This window comes from Pygocentrus nattereri, chromosome 28 (assembly GCF_015220715.1).
Source record: "Pygocentrus nattereri isolate fPygNat1 chromosome 28, fPygNat1.pri, whole genome shotgun sequence".
NCBI lineage: Eukaryota > Metazoa > Chordata > Actinopteri > Characiformes > Serrasalmidae > Pygocentrus > Pygocentrus nattereri.
Window position 1 is genome coordinate 11,374,286 of NC_051238.1, and position 13,773 is coordinate 11,388,058.

General features: G+C 38.8%; 1 protein-coding gene across 5 annotated transcripts in view; it reads left to right on the forward strand.

Annotated features, from left to right (window-relative positions):
- The first annotated feature begins 228 nt into the window (after window positions 1-228).
- Window positions 229-13,773, forward strand: part of fnbp1a (formin binding protein 1a) — a 37,324-nt gene continuing 23,779 nt past the window's right edge. For 3 of the 5 annotated variants that reach the window (XM_037535882.1, XM_037535881.1, XM_017716125.2), the window contains exons 1-5: window positions 231-795; window positions 4,614-4,729; window positions 10,882-10,938; window positions 11,460-11,607; window positions 12,952-13,014. In XM_037535882.1, the coding sequence (XP_037391779.1) occupies window positions 721-795; window positions 4,614-4,729; window positions 10,882-10,938; window positions 11,460-11,607; window positions 12,952-13,014 (459 nt within the window). In that variant the 5' untranslated portion in view covers window positions 231-720. Of the gene's footprint in view, window positions 796-4,613; window positions 4,730-10,881; window positions 10,939-11,459; window positions 11,608-12,951; window positions 13,015-13,773 lie in introns of all 5 variants that reach the window. The other 2 variants (XM_037535883.1, XM_017716123.2) reach the window with 2 other exon arrangements.

Sequence of the window (13,773 nt, forward strand, 5' to 3'; positions counted from 1 at the left end):
TTATTTATTTAAAAAAGCGCCGTAGATACTGGCTAGCAAGGTAGTTAGTGTCAAAAATGCCTAGAAACCCATGATCTTGCTTGTTGCTAGCATGACGTTCTCACAGTGTTTCCACTTCAAAATAAAAGCATGGATTTCTTCTGCAATCTCTCCAGACATCGACCTATTTTGGAAAGCGTGTGGCAAAATGCGATTAATGTTTTATTTTTAGATTAAATAATTTGAATCATATGACCTGCTCCAATAGTCGCACTCTCTAATATTGCCGCGTTGAAGCCAAACAAAATCGTATTTTTCTAATTGGGCTTAACGTGTGCTGTATTCTTATAAATAACTTGTTTTTTTTAATCATGTCTAAACAAAAATAATCGATCCATGCAGTTCGCGTTGTAGGAATGCGCACTGTTATTTTGCAGGATTAGCTTTGGCCGTTTTACACGACAGCATCGTTGTCGAGCCGAGCGTCTGCTGTCACCCAGCGGCTGCATGCATGAGCCGTGCGGAGGGAGAGAGGAGAGGAGAGAGAGGGAGAGAGGGCATTATCTCCACTTCTCACGGCCATAGCCGAGTATTTGCAACGTGCAGCATGCAGAGGTGAAAACGTAACGGTGCCCGCCGCTCGAGGTTTACATCCTTGACGGTATTCCAGCCGCGCAGCATTTTTTAATTTTTATTTTTAGTCTTTTTAAGCGAGCTCCTCGGAGCCAGCCGCGTGCACTCATGCATTCGAACAGAGGATTAGCGCGGAGGAATTGCCTTGAGACCATGAACTGCAGTTGGGGCACGGAGCTATGGGTATGTAACCTATGTAGTCTACCATCAGTCTCTGATAGAAGAATGCAGCGTGGAGGGGAAAACTGGAGCTTGGTGCATCAGTGGCATCATAGTTAGTTATAGTCCTTTCACAAATCTCTGCATCAGTAATCAGCAGGTGTGCCACTAGTGTTCAGACAGCTTAGCTAGGACGAGGCTGAAGTTGGCTTCCCATCTTATTCGCCAGCTTCTTGTTCGAATTTTCCCGTTCCACCTTAAATGGGGCAGCAGTTACAGTCTGGCGCCTCAGTGAACGGGCAAATTTGGACTAAAAGCTGGCGAATAAGAAGCTGGCTTCAGCTTCGTTTAGCTGGGGCTGTCCAGTCCAGTCTACCCAGACACCCAGGTAAACGGGGTAAACGGGTGTCCGCCCATTTTATAGAATTTTAAGCTAATAATATAAGAAATGTGCTTTATTTCTCCCATTTAGACCCTCTTCATGTGGATTTCTAATTGTATGGGCTTGCAGCTTAACCAGCCCCAGCTTATTGAGTTATTAGCCAGCCCAGTTGGCTAAATACCCGAGCTAGCAATAATCCGCAGCTAATGCTGTCCCTAACTGCCCGCAGTGCAAAGTGCATGAGGAGTATTCCTGCATTGTTCATCGTTAGAGCAGGTGCATGTGATTACAGCTGAGTATTATGGATTAGAAATGTGCTATGATGATATGATCTGATATGCCAAGGACTGTGACTATGCATCTCCTCTCTGTGCACGTGTGATGATGAAACCCCATCTTGGAGGCTCCTAATTCGGATAAGGATCATAATTGTTACCATCATCATCATCTTCACCATAAGTGTAGGCCTTGTTCATTCTGTCTTGGTGGCGGAGGAGATTCAGAGGTTAAACTTTCTTTGTTACTTGGGAAGATGATGATAATAGAAAAGTGATGGAGCTTTGGAGGGAAAGAAAAATGTCCAAGGCCTCATCATTCTGGCCTATAAGCTGGCAAACTGAGGTCAGTATTTCCAGCAGTGGATCACATAGAATTCACATTGCCACTGAGCAGTCCGGTCACTGTGGATCAAGCACCTTGGTCAAGAAGAAGTTTTAGACTTCGGTGGGCCCAAAAGTCTGGGTGAAGTAACAAGAACAAGAGCTGACCGATTAATCGAATTTTATTTTCGGTTACGATTTTGACTTCCAGAGATTATGAAAACAAGATAACGGAGATAAAACGATTATTGTGCCACATTCTGTTTGGCAGTGGTGGTCTCGCTTTGCCTAGTGTTATAAATCCAGCACACCACGTTCCTTCACAGCGGTGCACCTTCACCCCTCCCGAAAAGCTCAAACTCATAAAATGTATTTTTACTTATTATACGTATATGTGTTTAGTAGTTTTCAATAGGATGTAGAAGTGAACTATGACATTGTTGAACTTATTTATTTTTATTTTGAATTATTTGTTTTGAGTCGTAATTTTTATTGTTTGTTAAAATGTATGTTTTTTATTTTAACATATTCATTGTGTTTTTACTCTATATTATTTATTAACAAGATGTTAAAAAAACAAGTTTTTAAAAGTTTGATAAATGCATGAAGTTTGGAAGGTCAATGAATAATCATGTTAAATAATCATGATTTCAGTAGAAACCCAAATCGTTTTTGCCATAATATAGCAGCCCTAACCAGAACTGTTTTTATTTCATAATATATAAACCTGATTTACCTGATTTGAAACTTGATCTTTAAGAATGGTTTCAAACCAAACTCAAATTTCGAGCTGTTAGAAAATTCCCTTTTGGAGAAAATAGTCGCCAGACCTCAATGCTATCGAACATCTTTGGGAACAAACGTGAAAAAGATGAATACTGACATTTCGCCCAGTTTCTCTCTGCAGAAACCTGAGGGATCCAAGCCAGACAGAGTTAACGCTAATGTTACTGATGGAAATATTTAACATTGAGACATTTTCACTTTCACTAAATTTGAGTGAAGAATGCTGAAATCTTGCCAAGAATTGTAATTAAAACAAAATGCTCTACTAGCTTTTCTTTGTGGTGAGATCAGGCTTTTGCACTATGGACTGCAAAAGAAAGCATCTTTGATTTGTGCTGTCCAAACTGAATGTTCTTCATTGCTGAGTAATGAGACTTTGACCGGGACAAGAAAATATCTGCACACTTTGCCAACTCAGTACAATATATGGGACGGCTTTAATTGATGGAGAGGTGTTCCAAACTCTTGTTCTCTGGAATGGGTTTCCAAGGCTGAACATTTCTCTCCTTTTCTGAAGGCGTATCACTCTGAACTCTAGTTACATTCTAAGGTTGTGCTCAAAATATCAAAAAAGAAAAATGTAATTATCAATAAATACATGTACCGGTGCAGTATTACCATCAGTATGTCGTTTTCTCATGTGTCATAAATGCACAGTAAAATACAGCTGTACCCAACCATTAACACCCTTTTTTATGTGTTTTTTATTTGGTTTTTATTTTGTTTTAAACTTCAATGAAATCCACTGTTAAAAGCACAAGTGGATAATTGTTAAAAAAAAAAAAAAGAAACAAACAAATATATAACTCAGTCTTTACAGGTTATATAACAGTCCTTAAAGCTTAGTTCCACCTATTGTTCAGAATGTCTTCATAATTCAGCTGCTGAGATGTAAACAAACCCATTCAGAGTAGTTTAATGTAAAATGGTTCATTGTTAAGAAAATGACTGACTCAGGTGTCTTTACAGTGGTGGTGATGGGAACGAGGGGTCGCAATATCTACCCATACAGTTATAGCAACTTTATTTGCTATCCAAAACAATCAGTAAACCCACTCATATGTGAAATGATGACAGCAAATAATGACGGCAGAAGTCATTTCTAACTTTTAATAGGAGTTGATGTAAGAAGATTTTATTGCAGTTCAATTTTGGAACATTTCTATTGGTCCATTCATCATGAACTGTTCACACTTTGCAATGGACACCTGCTGTGCTCAAAGGATGTAGAAAACTAAAAAATGTAAAAATAAGTGTAAATACGTATTTTTGTTATGACAGCACGGTATGTAATGTTGATAACTGGAATGATGAAAACTGGTTAAGTAAAAAAAAAACAACATTGTCTTTGCATAGTGTTTCCTAACAACAGCTTGCATGTACCCCTTCAGGCTAAACATGTTAAAAAATCATTTTTACAGTAAAACTTTTTACAGAACTGTTGTATAATACTGTCTCGAGCTTAAGGGAGTGTATTTATAACTGTTTCCTGAAGTTGCCTTTAGAGACAAACACTGCAAATGTCTGGTTCCTATCACCACCACTGTTTCTCCGGAACGCAGTGGCTTTGTTTACATCGTAACCACAGCACGTTAAGTACAGCAGGTAGTTTGAAACATTGTTAGTGCTACATTGAGGATGAACCGGGTCTAATTTGCCATACATTAGATAAAAAAATCTAGAAACAAATGTCGAGTACAAGTTCAGCTTCATATTCTCTGGCTAGACAACAGGATAGAGCTGAAAGGAAGGGATCAGTGACCCAGAGACCTACTAGGTGAGTGACGAGGTACAACAGGCTGACGCTGCTGCTTTCACTCCAGATTAAGACAAGCACTTCAGACCTGTAGCACACAAGCGGGCCTGTTTACTTACTCTGAAACATGTTGTGTTAATTAATGAAAAGGTCACATGCAGTAAAATCCCAAGAGTAAAATGAGCTCTTATTGGTTTAAATGAACTTCCACTGTGTTGAATTTGGTCTCAGAAGAGCAGTAGATTTTGCCCTGTGTGTTCTAAAATAAAGTAAAGCAATGTGCAGCTGCTTAAAGCTTTTCTCTTTTCTATGTCCTCAGGATCAGTTTGATAACTTGGAGAAGTACACACAGTGGGGCATCGAGTTTGTGGAACGCTACACCAAGTTCGTGAAGGAGCGGTCCGAAATTGAGCTCAGCTATGCCAAGCAAATAAGGTACCAAGAGGTTATATAAGGTTATATGTTACTGTGAATGTTCCTCTCCTTGCAGAGTGTGGAGCAGAAAACCAGACAGTTAGATAGAGGCAGCATAAAACTGTGATGTAATGCAGAGAGTAATAGGACTGCATATATGGTTTATTAATTGTTATTGCAATATTTTTTACATTTACATTTGCAAAATGTATCACTATTACAGTATGTAACAGTAAAATTGCAATACATAGTGTTTTGCCCATTTTAAGCAGCCCTAACAACTAGTGGACATTAGCCCAGTGTTCTCATCTACAGTACAATAAATACACAGTCTAGATTTTAGGGATGCGCTGATATGGGATTTTATGGGCCGATGCTGATGCAGATGCATACAGTATGTATGAATTCTAGAAAATGGATGGCGACTGGATCTACCTGGATTAGCATTATTTCTGCAGTTATGAATGTAGTAAAAAGACTAAAATGCTTAGACTTTAGCCCAGTAGCCCTGTCTAAATGTTCTGCTCTTCTAGAGTACAGTTAATACATCATCATATATCATCTTGAAATATTGATGAAATCTAGACACTTCTTGGATTACAGTCATTTTTTACAGCAGTTGTCTGCTGATACTGATGTAATTCTGATATTGTTGTGTATCTAATAACAGATGCTGAAGCATAACCTTAAAACCTGAGTCAGGGGGATGTAATAGTTCAGCATTCAGTCACAATTAGGCTTATTAATTATGCCAGATGTGCTCTGTACAGTGATAATCATTACATTATGTGTAATGTATTATAATTGCACTGCAGAAAATGCTTTCATTCGATTTTTTTTTTTTGCTACCAAACTTTTGGTTTAGGATCACCCAAAATAGCATTTGACTTAATGATGTGAATACAAAGGTGCAGATTTTTTTTCAGAGATATGTGACACTAATGCTGCCATATTTACGGGGCATGACAATGGCATTTGCCAACTGACTCATTGTGCATATCACAAGAAGCCTAACTAACTTGGTAAATAACTAGTAAAGAACTGTTGGTTTACTGGAAGATTTTCTTTGCTGCAGTCTCACAGCAGTGAATGTAAAGCTCATGGGTTAAAAAGTTTGTTTTACTGCCCACACTGTGGGGCATCACAGAAATAGCCACTACTGGGCTCAGTATTGCGGTGCAGCCCAGTGTTATTAATCTATACAGCACCATCAGATTAAAGCCAAGTGTTAAAGGCACACTGGCATTTAAACAGGCCACCAAAACAGACACTTAGTGAAACAACCAGCTAAACAACCCTCTTTTATGGCAGGAAAATCTCCCAAATGGAGCGTTTTAAAGTTGGGCATTAACCCCTTAAATGATCAGCAGGCCCAAAGTCTTACTACATACTTTATAACTGAGATTAACTCAGCTGGTTTGCAATGTAGTTAATGAATAATAAGCCTGATTATGTCATAAACCTAGGATTGTTAGGTGTTAAAACTGGGGGGAAATGTGTAGAATTCATGTATCTCATTGTGAGATTGCTGTAACATGTTTGAAGTTATTTTATCTGGAGAAATTGTTCTTATTCTATAGGTAGATTTTTGCTTGTTTCAAGGCATAATGATTTTTCTCGATAAAATGACTTCAAACAAGTAGCAAAATGTCTAGAAAGAAATGAAATGATCTTACACTATATATGTCATCATAAAATTATACACCATAAACAGCAATCCATACATATTAGTTATATTCACTAGATTATTATGACTTCATTGCAGTCACTTTTTTGCAGTATAATCGTTTGTAAGCTGTTTTTGTAATGAGTTCATCCATGTTGTGTGTAATCTGTCATACTCGACAAATCATCACTCAGGAATTCTTCTGGAGTGTGCTGTGACCATGCTGACTAATTGCTGATCTTCTCGATGAGTGGTTGAAGAACTCTCTGACTAATCACAGGTGTCCACGTGGTTTGGTGAATTTGCTGATTGTAATCACAGTAGCACATCACGGTTTGTGATTTTGTGCTTGCCTTTGTGATGTTTTTTATGTCAGGTGTTGTGCAGTTGGAGGGCGCCTCTATTTGTGAAAAGTCCTGCCACTTTATTGAGTGGCCGTAGTTGAAATCAGAAGTTATGATATTTACCGTCATCGTGACAAATTACACCACAACATGGTTTTCTTTGCATACGGCGCAACTGCAAGTTCATTAAAAAGAGCATTATTAGTTCTGTGTAATTGGATTTACTGCATTGCAGGGGGTGAAAAGTTGAATCATGTAATCAAGTGTGGCACTACTGGTGCTTCTTTTGTGTTTCAACTTATTAACAAGGATGATTTATCTTAGGCTTAACTTATTTTACCTAAAAAAGCCCTGCTTGTACTTCTACGCAATGAATGAAAAAAAAATAGTTTTAGGCCAAAATTTGATTTCAGAACTGTTGTTAAACAATGTCTCAGCCATCAAAACTTTCTATGATGCAACCTTTAGAGGTCTTAAACCCTTTAGACGTCTGGTTCCTATCACCACCACTGTGAACAATTCTAACTAGGTATGTTTCTCTGGAATGGACCATTTCACACTGAACCACACCGAATGAGTTTTTTTTTTTTTTTTACATTTTAATGACTTAACTATGCCAAAACTTTCAAAATTCCTTTGGAATTCTCTTTTTCAAGGATTCAGTATCAGTTTTCATATCTAAGTACGAATTACTTATACACGTCATTGCCAGTAATGACCAAATCGTGATGTATTTCTTATTAAAGCATAATTTGAGCCAAGATGTTCTTCGCTGAAGATTATCCAGGATCGAACATATTCAGCTGGACATGGTACATGCCAGGCGTGCATTACCATGGTTACCGGGGTTGCTACGGTGCTGGCCCACATTCTGATGGTCTCTCGCTGGTTTTGCTGGTTTGGTTCTGTCTGTGTTTTAGAGACGTGTGAGCCAGCGTTTCCCCCCCTCCTGACAGACTAGACCCCAGAGGAAATTGACTTGCGTACTCACACACGCACGCGTCAGCTGCAAGAAACCTCTGCATTCATAATTATGCACACAGCTGGGGCTTACTGCGGCTAGCGTCCAGGCTAGAAGCACGACACGTAGGCCCTTTCTGTGTGTGTACATGAGAAAATCCTCTTTTACAGTGCGTTGTCAATCAGGGCTTTGTTATTTCTGTGAAGTCTGGAGGGTGTATTTGCATGCTCCGCTAAAAGAAAGGCTTAATTCACAATGTCTCCCTCAAGCCTGTTATTCAGCGCTCCACAATGAGTGAAGATTTATCCGACACAAAGCACTTGTTAGTAGACATGCTGCATCGACCTGTCTCCAGCTCAGGAATAATAGCCTTTTAAAAGACCACAAGATATTAGTCATTGTGTGGAGAGACTATATTTCTGCCCGACCCTCTTCTTAGAGGAGCGCTTAGTCCTCTGGTGAAGTTATACGGAGACAATAAGCGACAGAGTCGGTGTGGCTTTGACAAGAAGCTGCAAGATGGTGATCTGCCTAGCAACACGTCAGCCTACAGGGAGGTACAGTTGGGTGTGTGCAGAGGGAGAGAGAGAGAGAGAGAGAGAGGGAGAGGGAGAGGGAGCTGCAGACAAGAAGAGAGAGGGGGTGGCAGCGTACATTGTCATGTTCATGAGCATTTTGCGGACCTTTTCGCATTGATTTGAATTAATCTCACAATGATAGTCTATGGAACACTGCTTTCATTTTTCGGGGGGGCTGCTTTGTCTCAGTTTTTCACTCTGACTAACAAAAGTCAGCTGTGTGAAGTGGAGTCTTTGTCCAAAGGCACAATAAGGGGATCATTATGGTCAGGACAGTAAACGGCTTTGTTTGCTTTCCAGGCTGCATTAATAGGCCCATTTAATAGACTGGTGTATTTTTTAGAAGTGAAATATATAGACCTCGCTAGTCTGTGTTAGAGGAAATATGTTAAAGAAATATCAAAATGTAATATCAAACCATGTGACATTGGAATCAGCAAATTTTGTTTCTAAAAAATATTATCAAAGATTTTTTTATATTTCCAACCGATAGCTGATGAAACATTTATTGTGCCCTGAAAGAGCAGATCATTTAGGTGATGTTGGGCTACTGAAATAAATAAAACATGTTACTGCATTTGTAGCCTAAGAGGCTCCGCCCATGCGCTCATGGAGCTTCTGCTAACTGTAGCATGTTAAGCTTGGATGGTAATGCAAATTTAGACAAATTATTATTGTCTGTAGAATTGTCATGATAAATTATATAGTGATTCAAATTTTGTCACATGTGAGTGATGCCCTAGAGCTTGCATTTTCCCTGGTGTTAACATTACTACCAATTGGGCTAATTTCTAATATTACTTACAGCTGCACTATGTAACATTTTTGGATTTGGAGACCTCTCTGGTGAAAATATGTAATTGCACTCAACGTGTAAAAGAACATTTTTTAATGTCATTTGTGCTTCAGACCCCCATGAGTATAGAAAATATCTACTATTGTCATCAAATCAGTATAGTGTTGATTTAGCATTTGAGACCTGAACATCGAGTCTTACCTTCTTTTTGAGCCTGTGCATGTGACATTCATGCATAGATCCGTATGATGTGGGTCTGAAAAACTCAATTCTGGCCCTGCACCTGACTTTTAAATCATTATTTCAGGTATTATAGGGGGTGACTCTAAAGCAGAGGCACCACATTTTAGCATGTTTCTTCTCCTGACTTAGTAAAACTACTTCTTTTAGTTTTAACATCCAGTTTTAGTGCAAAACTGGTTTGTTGGCGTCCTTTTCTACACAGCTTGTCCATTTTACTCTCTACCAGAGAGAAGGGCTTATGTACCAGAGTTTCTTTCTTTCATTGGGATTTGTCCCAACATTCTTGACCTATATAATAATAATGGCATTGAAAGTATCCATGTGTGTAATTAATTAGTAGTTAAATAGTTACTTAGGTTGTGTTTTATTTGCATAGCCTATAATTTAGTGCAGTCAATTTTATTATTTAGATGTTTTAAGTAACAAAAGATTAGAATGGTCAGGCAAAACAAAATGAAAATAATGGTAATTTGCCTAATATCTGTGCTTCTTTAAATTGTTGCAATATTTGATAATGCAGTTTATCGGCCCAGGGCTACTGGCAAAAACGACTGGTGTTTTCTCAGTTTTATTCTGATTGGCTGTTCAATACATGGAGTTTAGTCTGTTCAGTGGGAAACAAATTTTTGCAAGCAGTTATCGCTCTGACCCCCGTGACGAGTATTTGGGAATGAGATATAGGTGCTGGATTGGAAGTCTGTGAAGTTTCATTCATTGTTCATGGTTTTCCCTGTTTTTCCATGCATGCCACTTTGCTGACCACAGACGTGTTTTTGCATTTTAAAAGTCTTGACCCTACACGTCACACAAACACAGCAGTGGTGGCATGTCAGTCAGACAGGCCTGTCCTGTCAAACAAGGTGGTACTTTCCCATGTTTAGAGACAAAAATGCTCTCTGATGATAGGCTGGCTTGTGAGACAAGTGTTATATTTCTCTGAACGTTTAGATATAAGGTTACCGATGTGTCCAGCTCTTCTTAATATGCCATGACTCTGGAATCAAACTGAATCTCCAAAAAAAAAGATTCTCATAGCAGGTTTGACCATGAAAATATGGCTACGGTTCTTTTTGGACATTCTGATTTTGGAGTGGTGTACAGCTAAGCTCCATAATGCAGCTCCAGTTACTATGGAGAGTTAGTCTAATGCTGTTTGGTTTATGAAGGATCATATCTGAAGAAAGATGGGGGGGGGTCTAAGTCGATTCCCTGAGAGAATTTTTATGTGTAAATATGTGTATGTGTTAATATGCTTATTTATGTAAAACCAAATAAAATGTCATTCACAAAAGTATAAGTATTATATGTCTCTAATGTTAATGTATTATTAATATCTACATGTTATAAATGTTTCTGAATCCGTAGCGACGCTGACTTATGTATACACAAGAAATATCTGATATCAGCAGTAGCCCAAAATTCCAAGTACATTCCTAGCGTGTGCTGTTATTTTGGCATGTGGTGCTATTACTAATACATATTTTAAAAGATGTTTGATAAAAAGCGTTGAGAGAAGTCTCTAGTGAAATATCATAGGCCTTTAGCTCATATTGATCACTGGCTCTTTGCTTTGCTCTTATCATAGAAATCTCTCTAAGAAATACCAGCCCAAGAAAAACTCCAGAGAAGAGGAGGAGTACAAGTAAGTATTTAGCATTCATTTATTTCCCTGGGTACATCCCAGTCACAAGATTTGATCACTACAAGCATTTATGCAGTTCAGTTAAAGTTGCTCTAAACTCTGAAAGTCAGATTTCTCTGGAACTCTGAGCCAGATTTAATGAATGCATTTTAATGAACAACCTCACCAGCATTTTTCCTGGTGGGCTTGCAGTTATCAGCCTATATGAACTACAGAATTACACTTAGACTTCACTGGAAATTGTTTTATTTCATGTAGCTGTGTCATTGCCATCGTTTATATTGTTCACTTCATCTCTGAATGCCACCATATATGTTAATCCCTTAAAGGAATTCTGTTTTAATTCCATGTCTGTTTTTTCATTCCAGTTCTTCTACGCTGCTAAAGTTAACTTTTTTGTGCTTTTAACACACTTTGATTCAGCTCATAAGGACCTCATTACTGGCTGATGATCTCAGCTGTATTAGTCCATGAAAAAGGTTGCTTAAATACAGCTTCGACACCTTCTCTCATATTGCCAGGTACACCTCCTGCAGAGCGTTCCTCATGACCCTGAACGAGCTGAACGACTACGCCGGGCAGCACGAGGTCATTGCTGAGAGCCTCTCGTCTCAGATCATCTCAGAGCTGACCCGCTACATCCAAGAGCTAAAGGCCGAGCGCAAAGCGGTACGACTCTTCTTTTTAAGAACCAAACAAAAAACCCACTCTGCATTCTGCTTTCCAGAGTCTAATAGATTATCCTGAAAAACCAAATCCTTGACCCAAGCCGATTTTTATTATCAATGTTTTTACAGTGGGGTTGGGGGTGGGGGGATGGAGTGCATCAATCATCTACGAACAAGAATCAAATCACATCACAAATTGTGTAGCCCATCCCTGCATCCCCAGCCTCCCATAAATCCCAAGATAAAGAATGTGAAATATGTTATTATTTTGTTGACAATTTCACGGCGCGGTGCGGGATAACGCTACAGCTAAATGTGGGTCATGAATTCGGGTCAGTGGAGTGGGAGCAGGAGCAGGAGCATGTCCTCCCCCTTGCTGAGCCCCTCTAAGGCCTCTACAAGGCCTCTATCTGAGCCGGCTGGCTGGAACTAACACGATTGGGGTTGGGGGGGTGGGGGTACATGACAACGCACGAGCAGAAGAAAATGTAGAGCAGCTCGTTTTTCCGCCCTGATGAGGTTGGTGCATTTAGCCCATCTTTCATGTATGAATGACTCGCTGAAAGAAAGTGCTCTTTATGTATTTTTCATAAAGCATGTAATGGCATCTTGTGTGTGGGAGGAGGCAGAGAGCGGTCAGGCACAAACGCTGTGATGCCAGAATCACGTCACTGCAACCTCAGTGACCTAAGCAAATGATTTTGATTACAATAGGAAGTTTGTATACAGTTTGCTTTTAAAGGAATAGTTTAGTTAATATACAGATTTACACAGTTTTTCTCTTACCCCAAATACAGTTGGTCAGCCAAGATGTGTTTGAAGTCTGAACTTTGCTTCTGTAGTTTTGCACTGGAGCTAAGAGGCTAATGTAGCTAACAAGCTATGGAAACTTATGGACACCATTTAGCATCAGTACATCATCACACACTTGCCTCAAGCCACATAGAATTGTTAAATAATCTCAAACAGACTTGCTTCCATGGTTTCTGATACTCTATGAAGGGTCCCGAAGGGGCGATGTTTGGTGATTTACCTCCTCAAGCACACCTGATTACGCTCATCTGTTAACTGCCAGAATTAGTGGGTGTGTTTGAGCAGAGGAACCACCAAACCAGGGCCAGGAATGTTCCTCCTTGCTGTATGACATACCGTGATCTATAAAAACGGACAAAAGCACAAAGTTCTGGCTCTTAAATGTCCCCTGCTATTATTTTAGCTTTAAGTAGCTATAATTTTAACTGTAGTGTTCAGCTGTGTCTACAGTTTAAGATAGAGTTTAAGTCAGAAGCTGCTCTCACAAGAGGTAATCAAATGTTATTTCTCTTCTGTTTTTATTCTCCTGTAGCATTTCCACGATGGCCGGAGGGCTCAGCAGCATATCGAGAACTCCTGGAAGCAGCTGGAGTCGGTGAGCAAACCTGGTTCTGTATTAAACAGATGATCATGCGAAGATGGATTATGCTTAGACCAGGTCTAAATTTCAATGTTAATAGGAATTTATCTCTAAAAATCGTTTCTTCAGTGCAGTAAATACAGGATGAGGTCTATGCTGAGTTTATAAAGCTTTGACTGAACCAGCAATATGAACAGTCAGTGTGAGAACTACAGAAAAAGAAATCTTAAATGTAATTAATATATCTAATAGTTCTCATTGTGAGATGGGTGTAAGATTATTATAAGATTATTCAAATTATTACCAGATATTTTTACTTGATGTAAGTAATTTTATCTAGAGAAATTATCTATACTATTGGCTGTTAATTTGGCTTCTTTAAAGACATAATGCAGAAAGTAGTGCTTGTTTTAAGAAAGAATTGTTGACAGTTATCAGCAGTACATGACACCCATTACTTTTTCACTGAAATGACTTTAAACAAGTAAAAAATGTCTACAAGTAAGTCAATAAATGAATTATTGTAATATTATCAAAGGTAAGTGTTTTTCTTCACCTGTGGTAAAATCACTGTAATGCAGGGTCTCAAGTGGTTTATTATTTTTTATACACACATTTTCAACAAAATATTTCCGTTATAATCAATTATAATCACAGTAAGCAATTCTTCCATCAAGTAATGTCTGTTTGCACTGTTGTTGCCATTAAACTGTGGACTGCTGAAGGAGGACAAGAATATTCAGGGGACTTTCATTGTAAATCACAGTCAATGTT